Source organism: Chrysemys picta, chromosome 22, assembly GCF_011386835.1.
Source record: "Chrysemys picta bellii isolate R12L10 chromosome 22, ASM1138683v2, whole genome shotgun sequence".
Lineage (NCBI taxonomy): Eukaryota > Metazoa > Chordata > Testudines > Emydidae > Chrysemys > Chrysemys picta.
In genome coordinates, this window is record NC_088812.1 from 12,081,349 (window position 1) to 12,100,637 (window position 19,289).

The 19,289-nt window shown below is 55.1% G+C and overlaps 1 protein-coding gene and 1 long non-coding RNA gene across 2 annotated transcripts; one reads left to right on the top strand and one right to left on the bottom strand.

Annotated features, from left to right (window-relative positions):
- Positions 1 to 2,474: 2,474 nt before the first annotated feature.
- Positions 2,475 to 6,851, top strand: LOC135977052 (uncharacterized). The gene is made up of 2 exons (XR_010594382.1): positions 2,475 to 2,650; positions 5,876 to 6,851. It is a non-coding gene; the product is annotated as an uncharacterized LOC135977052 (long non-coding RNA).
- Positions 6,362 to 11,745, bottom strand: LOC101930967 (tubulin alpha-1A chain). Its single transcript, XM_065575814.1, has 4 exons — positions 11,594 to 11,745; positions 8,662 to 8,884; positions 8,401 to 8,549; positions 6,362 to 7,567 (listed from the first exon to the last, which is right to left on the bottom strand). The coding sequence occupies exons 1-4, from the start codon at positions 11,594 to 11,596 to the stop codon at positions 6,587 to 6,589; spliced, it is 1,356 nt and encodes a 451-aa protein (XP_065431886.1). The 5' UTR covers positions 11,597 to 11,745; the 3' UTR covers positions 6,362 to 6,586.
- Positions 11,746 to 19,289: the final 7,544 nt, after the last annotated feature.

Here is a 19,289-nt window from a genome sequence, read left to right on the forward strand (position 1 = left end):
AGCTGCAGAGCTGTGTGCAGGGCGGGGGAGCTGGGCCAGGCCGCCTGACTGGGACTGCGGCTCCAGGCTGCAGAGGAAAAATGCGGCAGCAGGGACAGGAATGGCTCTGCCTGGCTCCCATGGGCAGGGCGCGGGAGCAAAGAAACGCACCAGAGGGGAGCAGGGGGCTGAGCTGAGTCTGGGCTCACACACCCGGGTTACTCCTGGGGAAGAACTCCAGCCGCCAGGAGCCAGAGGGGAAGCAGTCCCAGGGGAGAGAGAAAGGGGAAACAGTGCTTCTCCAAACGCCCTCCCTGCCAGTCCAGGCACACGCCACAGCAGCACCCACCGCCCCCTGGACACCCACTGCGGCCCTGATCCCCACACACCCCAATCACCCTGTAAACGCCGCCCTTTGGCAAGGGCACACTGGGAAGCAGCATACCCCTCCAGCCAGGGACATCCCCTGCAAACATCTTCCTGCAAACCCTGGACCCCTCAGGATTTAACGTATCCTTTCATCCTCCTGTCTCTCCTTCCCCCTGTAGAGCTCCCCTCTAGCCTCTGCCTTCTGTTGCACCCAGAGGAGTCTAGCTCGCTTCCCCCTTTGGGGAGCTGTGGCCCCAGCATGGCCGGTTTGTTGTTCACTCTGGGCAAGGCTCACCTCGACAACAGCAGCAGCCTGGCCTAGCAGTGTTGCCTGGATTCCCATTTCCTTAGGCAAGGTGGAGGCAGCAGGAGTGGGGGACTCCTCTCCCCCTCCTTGCACTGCGCAGAGGCCAAGGGGCAAGGAGAGGATGTAGGGCTCTCACCCTTTGTAGCCCCCTCAATGCAGGAGGGGGAGTCCATAGGCACCAATAATAACCTGGTTTTAAGAAGGGGTTGCAATGGTCCAGTTTCTTTATTCCCAAACCTGGGCTTCTCTGGGACCTGCCTGCAGCTGGGAGGTGTGATTGACAGGTGACAGAGCCTGGGTGTCACTGAGGGCAGGGCCGAAGCATTGGGGGATTGCGGGGGATGGTCCAGTCCAACTAGAGCAGCAATCACAGCGATATTTATTTGCACTTCAGTGATAATCGCAGTGAGATCCCTGTGCACTATTGTGAGCCTTTGGCGTCTGGACACGTGGTGTGTTGCAAACAGGACAGGTATCTGCAGTGCCAAAACCCTATAACCCACGTAAGGTATTAGGGGGAGGGACCGAGCAGGGCAGGCCTGGGCATTGGATGATGGTTGCAATGCAACCCCGCAAGGCAAAGCCACAGGCTGCTGTTGGCCAGAGCCTGTTGCCGATCTCCCCTCCTCAAAGCACACACAAGGGAGCCAATCTGCAGCCGGTGGGCCTTGCTCTGTCCCGCAGATGGGCCCGACGGATGTCAAAAGCGCCCTGCTCGTGTTCAGCCGGCCACGCTCACCTAGAAAACAGTCTGGGAGGGTGATGGCCAGGCTCTGCTTTCCTGGCACAACCGTCTTTTCCCAGGAGGCCCACAAACACAACCCGAAACCCGGGGAGAAGGGGTTTGTTGCAGAGCATTCATCTCAGCGTGCCAGCTTTATCTCTTGAACTTGGACTGGGGGCACGTTCTGTGTTGTCTCCATTTTAATCCCTTGCCCTCGAGGCCGCATACTGCCCAGCTGGGTACATCTCCTCTGATGTGGGTCTTCACAGAAACTTGTCAATGCCACCCCTCAGTCAGCCAGAGGAGACACTGTTGAGCTATGCAAAGCATTCCCTGCTCCCCAGCGCCTGGAGACAAGCAGGATGCCTCTGTTATTTGTTCTAAGATGTGGAGCTCTCTCTCAAGGTTATTCATAGATAGGAGAACTTGCTTGGTGCAGTCGACTTATTGCGGATGGGCCATGCTCAGATTTCAAATGGGGCAGGCAGCGGCTGGCTTTGTAGGGATAGAGAGGTTTGCTTGGGTGGAAGCCCTGTTTGCTACCTGTCAGGCTACCTTCTAAAGGTTTGCAAAATGGACGACAGAAAGGAAACCCACACCTCCTTCCCCTTTTATGCAGAGTTTGCAGGGCTTTTTCTGTTGTCCCGGAGCTTAGCACTCAGGCCTTGTCTGCATGATGCTCTTTTCCTAAAATTTCCCACTGTTGCTACTACTGGTGGAAGTGCATTGACAGCAGGCAACTGTGAGAATGTTAAGGGGAAAACAAGGCTAGCGCAGACAGACCCAGAGTCATGTGAATGTGTTTGGCTGGCGGTTTGATAACGTGCCAACGTTCTTCCCTTCCCTCGCGGGATCTGCAAACGGCTCTAGCTAGATGTGTTATTTGATCTGTATTTTGTACAATGACTAACAAAAGGGGCAGGCCAAGAATACCTGAAGACCTTTCAGAGGCTTATAAAACAAAAATGGTCCATTTTTCACTAGGCCAAAACTTTGGCTCCATTTCCTCTCTCGTCCTACCTCCAAACTGAAATGTGTTTGATCTAATCTCTTACACGGCTCATTCTAAATAATCCTATTTCCTGTTGTTTTTCTGAGCGGTTTATGAATAACCTCCCTGCTCTCTCACCACAGGCTGCAAAGAAACCTCCGTTTTCACACAGTGACTGCTTCTACACTGGCAAAGCTGGAGACATTTACTACCCCTCCCCACCCCCCTTCTCACCGCTGCAGGGCTGCCGGTGGAAGTGAGAGCTGTAGACAGGGCTCAGGTAAGCCTGTGCATTTTTATCACTGTGCCATCATCTAACCATGCTCTAAACTCCACTGCAGCCTCTAACATCGCTACCCCTGGGCTGAGTATTACAGATTCCATTTTTGCCCATATAGACAAGACTTAGGAAAGCATCGTTCACACAGAAGTATTACACATTCCAAAGCAGTTTTTACTTGCAAGCCAAAGCAAACGACATGGGGTATTGTTAAAAAGGTTTCAGTCCCTTATGTTGTCCTATGGTACAGGAGGAAAAGGTCTGTAGATTAAAAAAATACTTATTTGTACACCATATTGTTATCCTGTGGAACTCACTGCCACAGGAAGTCAAGTCAAATCAATGGATTGCTTTTATAAAGACCTGGATAATTGTCTGATCAACAACACTGATAAAAGAAGTGGGCTGTAGCCCACGAAAGCTTATGCTCTAATAAATTTGTTAGTCTCTAAGGTGCCACAAGTACTCCTGTTCTTTTTGCGGATACAGACTAACACGGCTGCTACTCTGAAAACTGATAAAACCAGGTAATAATAATCTCATGCTTCAAGCTGTAAACTGATCACCTTCAGGAAACTTCAGCAGAGAGGGCAGTTGAAATGAACACTTGCGTTTAAGAAACTCGTTAGGGGGGTTCCTGTAGCCAGTTAATGCAAACCTCTCAAAGGTTAGATGTTTGCAAGAATGAACACGCAGTCAGTCCCGATGGGTAAGGAAGGGCTTGCCACAACTGCCCTCCAGAAAGGCTTACGTGGATTGTGTTTCTTTGTCTCCGGGGTAGCCACTGGAGGACAGCATAGGTGCATCTGAACAGTGGCTCTCTGAAGCATGGTCCCTGTGCATGCATGAATCAGTCATTTTAGACTCATGACCAATTGCTCCAGCAAAGAATGCAGTGCTTTGTGTTTAATTGCATCTAGCATCTCTGCGTAGCCATCTTGTTTGGACAAGGATACTGGAGAAAGCCCATTAGTGATTGTCCTCCAGTTGTAATTCTTCTACTGATTAAACATTCAGAAGAGCTTTGATGCTTTTAATACCTAAGCAAAATGCCCAATCTCTACGCAGCGAAGTTCTTCTGATAACTATTCAAACATGTTGGGAAATCGTTTATAAGCTGCCGGTTTCCCTACACAAATGACAGCAGGATGTTACAAAAAATACTGTATTCAAAGCTGCATGCCTGACTAGAATGAATTCTTCTCAGGCTGGGAACACACAGACCATTGTGCTCACTGCATTCAGGGCTGTTTCCCGGATCCCATTTTCATTGTCAATATGAGCTTTTCTTAAAGGCATGCGCAGCCCCTGCTACCCTTTCTCCCCTCTCAAATTTCATCTTGTTTGACTTCCATGATTTATTCCATTCTGGAGCTAACATTGAATAGCAAAGGTGGGGCATTGTGCCACTTAGCCTCTTTTTTAATCTTTCCAACCAAAAAGGGTTTTTGTGTGAGAGTGGCTCTAACTGAAAGCAGGTACTTAACTCTGCTTGCTGTAGCCTGCATCCTTCCCTTTAACTGTTGTTTGTTTCGCAGGAGGAAGGGCTTTAGGAACTGACAATGCTGGAGGGGGAGGGTTGATCTTGTTTGACAAAAAGGTGTGAAATGAGGGTAATATTGCAATGTTGCTTCCCCCTTTGGCGTAAAGGGCACTGAAGATCAGGAAGGTTTTGCAAAAACATAAGGGAATTTTTTAAAAATTCTAAACTTGCATGTTACAGAAATAAAACAAAGAAGTGAAACTAGGAACTGTTTTAATCGTGGAAGCTCCAGTCACTTCTCTCCTAGTCTGTTACCAAAACCCCTCAGTTCACTTTCATCTCAGTGCAGTCCAGGCATTATCCTAGATGTATCTGGTCTGAAATACTGATGGCAAGTGAATGTTTTATGAGCCAAACTTTGGAGGCAGGTGCATGGTACAGTGCCTCATTCTGCAGGCAGAGGCACACAGAGTAAGGAAAGGCTACAGGATTAAGACCAAAATTAGTAACTTCCACCTGAAACCAAGAGCGAAACTCTAAAACAAGGAGTGCGGGGGCACCTTAAAGACTAACAGATTTATTTGGGCATAAGCTTTCGTGGCTAAAAACCTCACTTCTTCAGCTGCATGGCTGAAGTGGGTTTTTTACCCACGATAGCTTATGCCCAAATAAATCTGTTAGTCTTTAAGGTGCCACCACACTCCTTGTTGTTTTTGTGGCTACAGACTAACACGGCTACCCAGATAGTGAAACTCTACGTGACTTCAATGGGCACAGGCCTGGGGCTACACTTGCAGTAGTGGATCATGCATTAGGGCTCTGGGGGATACCCGGGACCCCTCAAAGTTATTGGGCTTTTGCCAATGAGGCCAGGATTCCACCCTGTCTTCAGTCCAGTCTTCCCCAGTGTGTTCCCCCAGGTCAAAGCTAAATGCTCCATGCCAGGGCGAATGGTTCATAGAAAACTCCACTGTTTGCAGAAGACATTGAAGACAGATACTAGCCACCAACCCTTTTTAAAGATCACCTGTGTTTTCTTTATTCATGAATGACAAATCCTCCTTCCTTTCCTCTGCCTCAGGGTTCCGTTAGTGTGAATGAGAAAGGGAAGATTCTCTTAATTGTGAAAGCCAATAGCAACACAGAATTACAAGCAAATTTTAGGTGCTTATTTGTCATGACTGCAAGCACCTGCATTTGGGAAGTGACTCTCTCATGGTAAAAATTGTATATTTTAAAAAGTCTTCGGTGGATGTTGCAAGCCACAACTTAGAGGACTAAAGCAAAATATTTGAAAGATTTAATTTGCTTTTTCCAACCACATCAATTTGGCTAATGGGTGGATTTGCTTCTGCTGTACTCAGTTTAATTCCCATGTGCTTATGCACTAGCGCAATGCTGCAGAGTTTTGATTGCAGATGCTGCAGAGAAATATTTATTAGTCAAGGAAAATAGTTTAAATGGGTATTTTAAAAATAAATTAATGAAGCATATCCATTAGTTTTAGATTTCGGGGAAAATTTGACCAGACCCTGCTTTCAAGGGGTATGTGGGATTAAGATGTCACTGTCGCCTGGGTAATGCTATGTAGCTTTAGCAACAGTCATCAGATTCATAAACTTCTGGTTGAGGGGTTATGAAAAGCCCTCAGACATCCTGAAATAAGAGGCACTGATTTGGTTTTAGTTATTTTAGCTGCTGGGTCAGTGACTGGCTGGTTTGAACCCCTCTCTCTTCCCCAGATGGACCCAGCTGAAATGTTAAGTCTGCTCTGGAGTGAAAACAGGAGGCCAGTTTCCAGACCTGCTTACAGAACATATGGGGGAGAGCATGGCCTGGTCTTCCCTGCAGCGAGGCGGCCACTAGGGCTCCTTGGGGTTATGACAGGACTTGGTGAGACTCAGGGCTGCACTAATTCATACACAGTTCAAGCTTAAGGAAGTGCAGTAGTGGCTTAAAACCATTGCGGCTGGATCTCCCCTACAAGTGTGGGCGTCAGTCATTGTAAAAAACACAACATTCAGCTTTTTTTTTTTTTAAATAAGTGACATTTTTGACAACTGAAGTCTGCAGTTTTAGATTTTGCAGAGGGCAGTTTCATGGTCTTCTAAAAGACCCTCAAAGTGTGTTTATTGTGTGCAACTACATGCCCCTACCAGTGGTGTGGAGGTTTAAATGAAGATTGATGTCAGGAGTGTGTTGAGTAAATACACAAGACACGGATCCTCTAAGACAGGGAATGCTTTTTTATTCACAAACCCACAAGAGAAGTGGACGGTTTGGGTCTGTACCAAAATTTTCCATGATTTTAAGCACAGATCAGTTACCAGACAACACACACACACATTTGGGCATACACTGCTACATAGAAGTTAACTGATCGGACCAAACATTTTGAATGTTTAGAATAGTTTAAGCTCCCTGTAAGAGCAGCACCATTGTGACATTTTACTTTAGTATTCCTCCCCTTCCTCTTCACCCTCCCCTTCAACAGAATCCACACCAACCTCTTCGTAATCCTTCTCTAGGGCAGCCATGTCCTCCCGCGCCTCCGAGAACTCGCCTTCCTCCATCCCCTCCCCTACGTACCAGTGAACAAAGGCACGCTTGGCATACATCAGGTCAAACTTGTGGTCCAGACGAGCCCAGGCCTCGGCTATGGCTGTGGTGTTGCTCAGCATGCACACAGCCCGCTGCACCTTGGCCAGGTCACCGCCAGGAACCACAGTGGGAGGCTGGTAGTTGATACCAACCTTGAAGCCAGTTGGGCACCAGTCCACAAACTGGATAGTGCGCTTGGTTTTGATGGTGGCAATAGCAGCATTGACATCTTTGGGAACCACGTCCCCACGGTACAACAGGCAGCAGGCCATGTATTTCCCGTGGCGAGGGTCACATTTCACCATCTGGTTGGCTGGCTCAAAGCAAGCGTTTGTGATCTCTGCTACAGAAAGCTGCTCATGGTAAGCTTTCTCAGCAGAGATGACTGGGGCATAGGTGGCCAGAGGGAAGTGGATACGGGGATAGGGCACCAAGTTGGTCTGGAACTCGGTCAGATCTACATTCAGGGCACCATCAAATCGGAGGGAGGCGGTGATGGAGGACACAATCTGGCCTATCAACCGGTTCAGGTTGGTGTAGGTGGGGCGCTCGATGTCCAGGTTCCTTCGGCAGATGTCATAGATGGCCTCGTTGTCTACCATGAAGGCACAGTCCGAGTGCTCCAGGGTGGTGTGGGTGGTCAGGATGGAGTTGTAGGGCTCCACCACTGCGGTGGAGACCTGAGGAGCAGGGTAGATGGAGAACTCCAGCTTGGACTTCTTGCCATAGTCAACGGACAGACGCTCCATCAGCAGGGAGGTGAACCCAGAACCAGTGCCGCCTCCAAAGCTGTGGAAGACCAGGAAGCCCTGGAGACCTGTGCACTGGTCAGCCTAGAACGTGGAAACACAAAGGAAGTTATTTTTAAGAACATAAGAACAGCCATCCTGGGTCAGACCAATGGTCCGTCTAGCCCAGTATCTTGTCTTCTGACAGTGGCCAATACCAGATGCTGGAATGGACAGAACAGGGCAATTATTGAGTGATCCATCTGTCATCCAGCCCAGCATCTGGCAGTCAGAGGCTTTGGGACACCCCGAGCATCGGGCTGGTTGATGGACCTCTCCTTCATGAATTAGATTTCTTTTTTTAAACCAGTTACACTTTTGGCCTTCACAACATCCCCTGGCAACGAGCTCCACAGGTTGCCTGTGCATTGTGTGAAGAAATACTTCCTTTCTTTGTTTGTTTTAAACCGGCTGCCTGGTAATTTCATCAGTTGATTGGATAATCGAACCGACTAGTTATACCATGGCGGGAAGTTCACTTACTTTCTTCCCATCCTAGAAATGTTTCCTCTTAGGACCAAATTCTGTTCTATTAAATCTGGGCCCACTCCATCATACTTGGTGGAGTTCCATCAATGTAAATCCAGTGTAACAGATAAAACTATGCCCTTTAATAACTTATCTGTTACAAAGTTACTAATCTGTGTTCACTACCTGGTATTCTTAGCCCAATACCACTCTGAGTGACTACTCTATTTCAAAGGACTTTTTAATTCACCTTAGGACCACCTGGAAATACGGTGACACTAAATACATCAACAATATGATTAGTTGGGATGGGAGGCAGGGGGAGAAACCATCAGCTATGAACTTATGTCTTTCAAACAGCTTCCCATTCACGGCCTGCCCAGATCACCCTCAAAAGAGATGGGATCTACCAATTTACGGATCCTGTCGAGAACCAGGTCGATGATTTCTTTCCCAATGGTGTAGTGCCCACGGGCATAGTTGTTGGCAGCATCTTCCTTGCCGGTGATGAGCTGCTCGGGGTGGAAGAGCTGGCGGTAGGTCCCGGTGCGCACTTCATCTGGGGAGAGGAAAGGCAGAGTTTGTCTCCCCGCCGTCCATGCACTGCAGCTGTCTGCTATAGGCACGTGAGTTACAAGGGAGCCCAGAAAGTGATGGCTTTGCGTACTCACCTATGACCGTTGGCTCCAAGTCCACAAAGACGGCTCTGGGGACGTGCTTGCCAGCGCCCGTCTCACTGAAGAAGGTGTTGAAGGAGTCGTCTCCTCCGCCGATGGTCTTGTCGCTGGGCATCTGGCCATCCGGCTGGATCCCATGTTCCAGGCAGTAGAGCTCCCAGCAGGCATTGCCGATCTGGACACCAGCCTGGCCGACGTGGATAGAGATGCACTCACGCTGCGGAGAAGATGGCGGGAGGTGGGAAGAGAAGATGGAAACACATTGGGTTGGTCTGCAATTGCATGTTAATAAGTGGCTTTTGATTAATCAAGGCATCTCTAGAAGCTCCCTTTGAAACCTCCATTTTTGCCTTTTTGGCTCCTCGATGCATAAAATCAGGCACCATTAAGCTTTGTCTCTGGGTGTGTTCTGAACAGACTCCGTATTCGGCTGTATCACAGCCAGTAGCAGGTCACACAGATGCCAGCCCTTTGTGTAACCCCCCCATGTTGAATGCACCAGATGCTTTCCAAATTGCAGGGAAAGGAAGCGCACAGATAACTGGCAGGAAAGGAAGCAAAAAGAAGAAAATACTCATGAACCGTGGAGAGGCAGGTGGGAACTGGAAACAACTGAGCAGTACCACAATTCTTGAAAAGTGTCTGTTTGCCACGCCCAGTTTTTCCTTATGTGGGGCCTGCTCCTGCGCCCATGGAAGTAACTGGCGAAACGCCGACTGATTTGGGTACAGGATTGGGGCGATGGGCATTACTGTGAATAAGGGCCCAATCCTACAAAACAAGGAGCAGCTCCCCATTGTTCTCATGGAGAAGCCAGCCCCCACTGAGTGCGCTGAGCCCTTCCAGGAGTCTGGTCCCCAGCATCTCCTCCGGGGTGCTCAGTACCTGGTAAGATCAGCCTCCAAACCACTGCGATTGCTTTTCTGTCCCCCCCCCACTACCAGCCTCCTCCCACACGCACAGATAGCTAACCCCCAAGAGAGCCTCCCCTAGGGAATAATGAATCCAGCTGCCACACCCAGCCAGGGAACGGTGAAAATTCGAACCCTCCCTCTGCCCCGTGCCTGCTGGAGTCTGTGCGGACAGCCGTGGCTTAACAGACGGGGCTATTTCCAGCATGATCTCATTAGACTGGTTTGCCAATTTCCCTCCGCTGACCTCAGCGGAGAACATGCCCACATGGGAACGAAGTCAATCAATGAAGCGGGCGGGACAAAAGTCAAACCTCGATTCACAGGCCGAGTGAGCATCGGGGTGGGAGACAGGCTGGATGCAATTCCCCATTACTTACGTTCGGCCTTTCATGCCCTTTAATCGAATATTGAAAACATGGCCATTGCATTTGGAAAGCTCCCCCCTCCTTCACAAGGCATTGGGGACGCTGCCTGGGGAGCTAAAATACTGCACTACTAGAATGAACGTACACCTACAACGAACAGGTATGTGCACAAGTGTGCACACGCGCTCACACGCATGTGCACGCGCACTCAAATCGATTGGCTCTGAAGCACATTTCTCTTCCAAGCCCCACCCTGCTGGCCCAGGAATCATCATTCGGGTCACATCGGCCTGAGCCCTCTCCTTGCTTTGTCCTCCGTCAGGCCCCCTTGGGCTACCTCTTCATGGACCCAACTCCCAATCCATGGGGCGTGGGGGGCAGGCGGGGCTTTGCCAGGGCTGCCCTGCCTGATGCTAAAGGGACCTGATCTCTGGGGCTGGGCGGACCGACAGCCCTTCTCTGGGGCGCAAGGGTGTGGCCCGTCCAGCCCCGGCACTTTCTGGCTCTCCCGGGAAGGATTTTGGAGCTGGGAGGGACGCGGTGGTTGCCACGTCCCCTTGCCGCAGCCCCACTCGTCCCTGCGCCCAAAGGGGCTGGGCAGAGCCCGGAGCCGCCGGCTCCAGACAACACGGCTCGTCTGCCAGCGCCACGCAGAGCCCCCGGGGCCGGCCGCGCCCCACCGAGCCGCGGGGTACAGCCGCCCCGTCGCACCGGGGCTGCCCGTTTGGGTCAGACCGATCCCAGGACACCGTCAGCAATGAGAGGCAGCGCCAGTGCCCGGACCTCGGGGACAGCCCTGGGCGGTTGGCTCCACACGCCCCCCTTAGAGCCCCCCCCGGCGGGGGGACAGCCGCGTGTCCCCCCCATCCCCCCTTAGAGCCCCCCCCGGCGGGGGGACAGCCGCGCCCCCCCTACCCCCCTTAGAGCCCCCCCGGCGGGGGGACAGCCGCGTGTCCCCATCCCCCCTTAGAGCCCCCCCCGGCGGGGGGACAGCCGCGCCCCCCCATCCCCCCTTAGAGCCCCCCCCGGCGGGGGGACAGCCGCGCCCCCCCTACCCCCCTTAGAGCCCCCCCGGCGGGGGGACAGCCGCGCCCCCCCTACCCCCCCTTAGAGCCCCCCCCGGCGGGGGGACAGCCGCGTGTCCCCCCCATTCCCCTTAGAGCCCCCCCCGGCGGGGGGACAGCCGCGCCCCCCCCTTAGAGCCCCCCCAGCGGGGGGACAGCCGCGTGTCCCCGCGCCCCCCTTAAAGCTGGGAGCCCCCCAGCGGGGGCACAGCCGCGTGTCCCCCCCCTTAGAGCCCCCCCGGCGGGGGGACAGCCGCGTGTCCCCGCGCCCCCCTTAAAGCTTAGAGCCCCCCCGGCGGGGGCACAGCCGCGTGTCCCCCCCTTAGAGCCCCCCCGGCGGGGGCACAGCCGCGTGTCCCCCCCTTAGAGCCCCCCGGCGGGGGGGACAGCCGCGCCCCCCATCCCCTCTTAGAGCCCCCCCCGGCGGGGGCACAGCCGCGCCCCCCTTTATCTCCCGGCTCTGCCCCGGACCAGGCTCCACCCGAGCCCCGCGGGGACGGGCTGCGGCGGCGGCCGGGGGGGGCCCAGGCGAGCCCCGGCCGGCGCGGGGCTGCAGCCCCCCAGCGCGCACGCGCCCCCTTACCATGCTGGCTGCCGGGCGGGGGCGCTGGCCGCGTTCTTACCGCGCGACTCTTAGGGGGTCGCTGTAAGAGAACTTGGGGGGCGCGCGGCCGCACGGCCGCTATATACCCTCCCGTCGCCATGGCGACCGGCCCGGCCTTCCCGCGATTGGTCGGCTCGCCCGGCTCCGCCCGGGGATTGGTGCAGAGCGCGGGGGGGAATGAGGTAATGGCCCCGCCCCCTCTGTCCGTCCCCCCCCCCCCCCCCCGCACCCCCTCCCGTCCTGCAGACAAAGAGCGGGCGGGGCGGCTTTGCAGCACGAATCCGCAGCCCGAGAAATCCGGAGCATGTGTGAACCCCCCGCCCAGCCCCACGGAGAGCGCCTGTCTTTGGGGTCCCCAGCTGAGCCGGGGGGGGGGGGGGGCTGCCAAAGCAAGTCCATGGCTCCCCCCAAGACTGGGGGCAGGGCAATCCCGGGCTAAGCTCAGGGCTGGTGCCCCCAGCAGCCCCCAGACGTGAGCTGCTGGGGGGCAGTTGGCATTCTGCACATGGGGGGTGCAATAAGTGACCAGATGTCCTGATTGTATAGGGACAGTCCCAATGGGGGGCTTTTTCTTATCTAGGCTCCTATTACCCCCCCCGTCCCGACCCGATTTTTCACTCTTGCTGTCTGGTCACCCTAGGTGCACACAGGGCTGCAGGCACCAGATCACCCTTGGAGCCCTGCATCCCCATCTTCAGAAAGGCGCCCACCCCAGGGACCCAGCTGCTCCCTCCCCGCAGGGCCGGTGAGCCAGGTCTGTCCCTAGCATAGCTCGGGGGTGGTGGGTTCAACCTGCAGCAACCCCGAGCGGGGACCTCGCCTTCCGGATCTGTGTGGCACGCCGGAGTGGCCAGAGCATTGCAAGCGCAGGGATTCGGGGTGCTGATCTCCAGGGTTTACAGTTTGGATCAGTGGCTCTCAGCACCCCCACTATACAAACTGTTCCAGCCCCCCGGATTGCAAGGCAGCGGGGGGGTTTTATGGAGGTGGGTAGCCCATGGGGGGTGTCTTGCAACCCTGATGTCTCCCTTTTCCGCAGGGTGAGATCAGAGTCTCTTTCCCGGGTCTGCAGGCGCTTTTACACACCCATTTCTGCAGGGGAGGCGAGGGGGTAGGGAGAGGACAGGCAGCAGCTGCTGCAGGTGGAGCCGTGAGACTGGCTGCTTTGTTGCGAGCTCGAGAGCAACATTTTTAATCCTTCCCTGCAAGGAATCCAAATTTTCTGCGCATTTCCCACATTCTGTAGCTGCTCTAGATTCCTGCCCCCGTCTTTTTCACTAGTTTGACACATTTATCTCTCGCTCACACACACACATTTCCCTCCTGATCCTTTTTTTTTTAGACCCTGGCCTATTTGGGGGCAACAACATCCCAGTGAATTTTGGTCCCAACCCCCATGAGAACTGGCCCCCAAGAATGGCCAAGACCTGCAACATTGCAGCACACGTAGACTGTACCTAAAGGACAAAGACCTCCTAGACCCAATCCGCCTTCCTGCCGACGCAGGCTGGGTCCCTCCGTTCCCCAGGGGGCTGAGGAGGTACAAGAAGAATCCAGGATTGCAGAGGCACAACTGAACAAAGGAACTGCTGGGCTCATTGACGACCAGAGGGCCAAATCCTCAGCTGGTGCAAATCAACGTCAATGGAGCTGCACTGATTTACACCGGCTGAGGACGCAGCCCAGGGAAAGGGTCCGTATCCGGTTTCAGAATTTGGCCATGGTCAGAGCTGGGCTTTTTTCGTCAAGTTCATCTCTAGCCACGGAAACCTGTCCCTCGCCAAACGTGGGGTAGTGAAACCCCCTGCTCTTGGCTCCGGCCGTGCTCTGCACGGAGAGCTGTCAGGACTCCTAGTTAAACCCCAGGACACAGCAAAATTTGCCTTTACGTTTGCAGTCGTTTATGGTACAACATGCTGCTTCCTGGACACATGTCTCGTCCGAGCAGCCTGGGGGAGGAGAGTCCGGGACATTCAATTCCCTGTGGGGACTCGTCATTCGGCTCGGGTTTGTAAATGGGCTTTGCAGTGCATTAGTGCCTGGAAGCTCCAGGGCTGAAACATAATCATCCATTTGAACACTCCCCAAAATCTGTTCCATGCTTACGGGATGGAGCACCGGAAATGTCTTTTCCCTCCCTGGCTTCCTTCTATTTCACTTCTAATCTATGGCCTCAGTTACACCCGGGGGCAGATCCTCAGCACGTGTGTGTCAATTTACACCCGTCAAGAATTTGCCCTGGTTCCAGCTATTGTTGTAGCTGCACCAGTGAAAATAGCAAACCCCCTCCCCCCCCCGCGTCTACACTAGAGGTTTGCACGGGGGCAGCTACACCAGTGACTGTAACCTACCCGGAGAGGTGGGGCGGATGGGGTTAACAGGGTGGATGTATTTAGGGAGGGCGTATTGTTCACTGATTAAGGCATAGAACTGAGAATCAGGAGATCTGGGCTCTGTTCCCTGGGGGGGGACATGATGCTGTCACGCTGAACCCGCAGCTGCACAATGCGGGATAATAAAATCTAGGTAGGAAACAATCAACTGCATTTCAACATGCAGTTCCCCCCGTCCCCCGGCTGCCCCCTACTGCAACCCCCCAGATCTCCACGCCTCTGTAGAGCCGCCTGGTTCCTCTGTCCCTTCCTGGCTCCTTGTGCTGCCGGACAGTCCGCTGGCCTAAATTAACGCTGGCCGTGAAATGTCCAAGGAAGCCGACTACTCCTCCCCTCTGTCCTTGGAGCCTGGGTTTCAGTCTCGGCATCGTTTTCTTCTGGTTGGATGGAAACAATAAGAAACCACAGGCCTTGCTCCTCCCTGAGGTCACCCGCTGAAGCCAGCTGAGGAATCCAGCCCCAGTCTTTCAGCCTGGGTTTCAGGAGCAACTTGCCCTGCTCTTGCGGGGCGACACGGCCCCTGTGTGCCCTCAGTGCTGCTCCCTCCCGCCCCCTCCCCAAACCATCTGCTCTCACATGAGCTTGAGCAGCAGGACGCTGCTTATCCCTGCTTAGGATCAGGCCAGGGCAGAGCACGGCGACTGGAAATAGAAGCCAAGGGTGAGTCAGGTGTGGGCTCACCAGGGTTTTGATGCCGGAGCGCCCTGGCTGGGCAGGATGCAGACAGCCGGCTCCTAGATCCCTGCACGGAAAGCTGGAATGCCCTGCTGTCCACCCGCCACGCCCAGCTTCCCTCTCAGAACCGGCCACACTGTGCTCGGGTTTGTGTCTCTGTGGTGCTGCACCTTGACTTTTCCAGCTGTGCTGTGGGGCCCGAGGGGGGGGTCTCTTTGGGTGCACGGGGACACCACCCACATAGAGAGGACTGAAGATGACCCCATAACTCCGCACACTCAGAACCCTCCCCACAAGCTCTATCCCTGCGCCAGCCTCATGCAAGGCAGCTGGCACGGCTTCATTCCCAGGGCAGTTTGGGGGGGGCTGTGCTGCTGTGGGCGGTGACATCTTTCAGGTGAGAGTTAGAGCAGGGTCTGGGCAGCAGGACTGCCAGGTTCCTTTCCAGGCGCTAGGAGGAAGGGAGGACTAGTGGTTACAGCAAAGGACTGGGACTCCTGGGTTCTGTCCTCAGCCCCGCACGGTGACTTTGTGTGAATCACCTCATTATTTTGTGCCTCGGTTTCCCCATCTGTAATATGGAGTTCATCCCACTTATTCCTCTTCCAGGGGAGCTGTGAGGCTGAATTCATTAAAGTCTGTGAAGCGACTTCAGCTCCTGGGTGGAAGGTGCTGGGGAAGGGCAGAGGGTTGGGATTACAGCAGGAGGGACAGGCGCTGCGGATGCAGCAGAGAGATCAATGAACTCTCCCCAGTGTGCCGTGGAATCAAATCCATGGCTCCATCCCAAGGACACAGGAGCCCCAGAGATGCTTGCTCTCTAATTAGGTATGTAAGACAGAGCCTTGCTCATCCGCTGCTAGGAGACGAGTTGTTCAGTTGCTAGGAGACGGAACAGGAATCCCTGGTGGCATTTGGTCTCCCTTTATCACCTAGCAAGTCATATGACTGTGCCCCAGGGAAAGCTGTCCTGGGAGCGGGAGAGAGAGGGGAGGGGACAGGGAGAGAGGAGGATAGAAAGAGCTGGAAGACAGAGAGACAGCTGGGGAAACAGGGAGGGCCCCCCTGAGAAAGCTATTGCCCCCCCTGGCTGGCTGACATTCAGATGTTAATAAGAAAGGCCAGATCCAGGGGGTTTCTTTTCTTGGCAACAGGGGGGTCACATTATTTCTCAAGACACATTCCTGGGCCTGGTCCCTTTTTCAGCCCCACCCCCATCCCAAAATGCTGAGGCTGCATTTCTGGGGAGAGGCCTGGGGTAGGAAGAAGGAGACGAATCCAGGCTGCTGCGGCTCCCAGCCCAGTGGAGAGCCGCGTGTGGGGTTCATGGCACCCACGTTCCGACCAAGCAACGTCCGTGGGGTTGATGTCATTCGCACGCCAGCCAGAGCCAGGAGAGAGTCCTCCAGGGTTATCACAGCTCAGGTCTGAGATGCTAGTCCGGGAACGCACAGGCAGACAGACGGACAGACGCTCATCATCACACCCAGACAAAGCCATGTTCAGAAATACAGGCACCGTTATACTCACAGCTCTGCAGCCCATCTGCACAGCCACTTCTACACACACGTGCACACACACATACACAAACACACATGCACACAGGCACACACTCACATGTGCACACACGCACACAGGCACACACACACATCCACACAGGCATGCACACAGGCACACACTCACGCGCGCATACATACACACGTGCGCACACGCACACAGGCATGCACGTACACAGGCACAAACTCGCGCACACACATGTGCACACAGGCACGCACACACACAGACACACAAACAGGCACACACACACATGTGCGCACACGCACACAGGCGCACACACACAGGCACACACACTCACACATACACGTGCGCGCACACACAGGCACACGCACAGAGGCGCGCACACATACACGCAAACAGGCACACACACATGTGCGCACACGCACACAGGCGCACACACACACACATACACACAAACAGGCACACACGCACACACCCAGGCACATACACGCACACAGGCACACACACACACAGGCCTCGTGGCAGGTCAGCAGTGACTCAAGCCGTGGCCCGCGTGCAGTGAGTTTGGCGGATCTCAGTCCAGCCCCCGTTGGCCAGGTGTCCACATCTCAGCTAGCAGTGACTGGCCCCTTTGCTGGCAGTCTCCGCAGAGAGGCCCAGGACTGAATGAGCCCTGGGGACTGAACCCCCTTCCCCTGCTGGGGGAGGGGGCCTCCTGAGGGAGGCTGAACAAGGCAGGGGCAGCCTGGCTTGTACCTTTGCTGGGGATAGAGGAAGAACTCGAGTTTCTAATCTCATTTACTGGAGCAGCCAGGAGGTGGGAACAGCTGTCGGTCGGCCTGGGCCTGGACGTGACCAGGAGGCAGCACCGACTCTGCCCCCTTGGCCCTGGATCCGGGCTCCCCGGGTTCCCGCCGTCGGAGCGCCTCTCCAAAGGGTTCTGGAGTTCTGGAGAAGCGTCTTCTCTTGTGCCCCATGGGGAGCACTTGCCGTTCTCCTCAGCCCAGGGCTCTCCGCTCTTCTCGCTGTTGCCAGCACAGAGTGCCCGAGGCAAAGCAACAGTGAGGTTCGTTGCCTGGTGTGCTTCGCGTCAATAAACACACCGGGGGAGAAGAAAACAAAGTTTATTTGGGATCCCAAAGCGGTGCAATGAGACTGGCACGTCTCAGATCAAGCACATTAACAGGAACAGTTTTTTTTTTTTTATACATTTTGCAGTTAAGCTTCACTCACTTCTTTTTTTTTCTAGCTCTTTTTTTTTTTTTTACTTTTTTTATTTCTGGTAATAGTTAAGTCATTCTTGGCAGCTATAAGCCTAGCTTGTTAGTAACTTCTTTAAACCGTTATCTTGTCTTTTTTCCCTTCAGCCAGAAACATGCAGGCCTCATTATTACTGCTTGAGCAGGGGGTTGCACACAGATAACTGGTTGCTTACATATTCTAATTGCACCTGGCTTTTGAGGTTGATTAGAGTTTAAACATGGAAGGAGTTTGGTTCACTTAGGCCTAGTGCAGGAAGGCTTCATTGACACTTAGTGGCCTTCCACCCTCCCGAGTTACTTAGGGTGAGGCCTAGTGACGTCAACATCGCCATTGGCCTTGAGAACAGAAGCAAACGATGCTCTGGCACTGGGGCCTCCGGCTTCTCCCAACCATGCCAAATCTGTAGAGCAGAGACCACTGCGTCCGCTGGCCTCTCTCTTTCCCCAACCTCCTCCTCTGGGGCTCTCCGAGCGGGAGTGGCAGGACTGGACCCCCGGCCTCTGAAAGAGACTGAACTGAGCAGGCAGCCGCCTGTGCCCCAGAGAGAAGCAGGGTGGGACCACCGGGAACCTTCAAGTTGTATCCCAAGGAGGAGGAACATGGAAGAACCATGTGTCCCCCGGACGTTCCCCCGGCCCTGCCCTGTCCCCCGGACGTTCCCCCCACACCATCCTGTGCCCTGGACCTTCCCCCGGCCCTTCCCTGCCCCCCGGACGTTCCTCCGGCCCCACCGTGTCCCCTGGACGTTCCTCCGGCCCCGCCGTGTCCCCTGGACATTCCCCCGGCCCCACCGTGTCCCCCGGACGTTCCCCCGGCCCTTCCCTGCCCCCCGGACGTTCCTCTGGCTCCGCTGTGTCCCCTGGATGTTCCTCCGGCCCCGCCGTGTCCCCTGGACGTTCCCCCGGCCCCACCCTGTCCCCTGGACGTTCCCACAGCCCCACCGTGTCCCCTGGACATCCCCCCCCCGTTCTTTCCCTGTCCCCTGGATGTTCCTCCGGCCCTGCCCTGTCCCCCGGCCCCACCGTGTCCCCTGGACATCCCCCCGGCCTTTCCCTGCCCCCTGGACGTTTCCCCGGCCCTGCCCTGTCCCTCGGACGTTCCCCCGGCCCCGCCGTGTCCCCCTGATGTTCCCCCCCAGCCTTTCCCTGTCCCCTGGATGTTCCCCCGGCCCCGCCCTGTCCCTCGGACGTTCCCCCAGCCCCGCCGTGTCCCCCTGACGTTCCCCCGGCCCCACTGTATCCCCTGGACGCTCCCCCGGCCCCGCCCTGTCCCCCGGACGCTCCCCTGGGCACAGCATCTCCAGGAGAAAGAACAAGCTTCCTCCGGCTGCATTTTGTGTATTGTTGGTAGCAACCAGCAGCTCCCTAGCGACCGTTGCCTGGCCTCTCCGGCTGTGTTTGCAGGCGCAGGGTCAGCGCCAGCAAGGCCCCGATAAAACCCACTTGAGGAACGCGTCCAGGGCCGTTAGGAGCCGGTTACCCCCCAACCACCCCGCAGCCAACAAACAAGCAATGCGGGGGAGTTACACAGCAAGGACAGGCTGCTGCAGGTGGAGGGGAGCCCCGAACCCCGGCAATTCCTCCACAGGGCCACTTACACCCCTGCTGCAATGCACAGGGAGCCGCTTAGGGAGCCAGGTAGCACCGGCCCAGCCGGCGCTGGGGAAGTGGGTCTGGCTGGCTCAGGGCTGGGCTGGGGGCAGAGCCTTTCCCCGTCGGCTGCTGGCTTCAATCTGGCCCCAGGCTCGCGGTATCCGTGGCTGTAGGGTGGCCCCTGGGTTACATGAGGCAGGGTGTGTGTGTCTCTGTCGGCTCCCAGCGGGTACC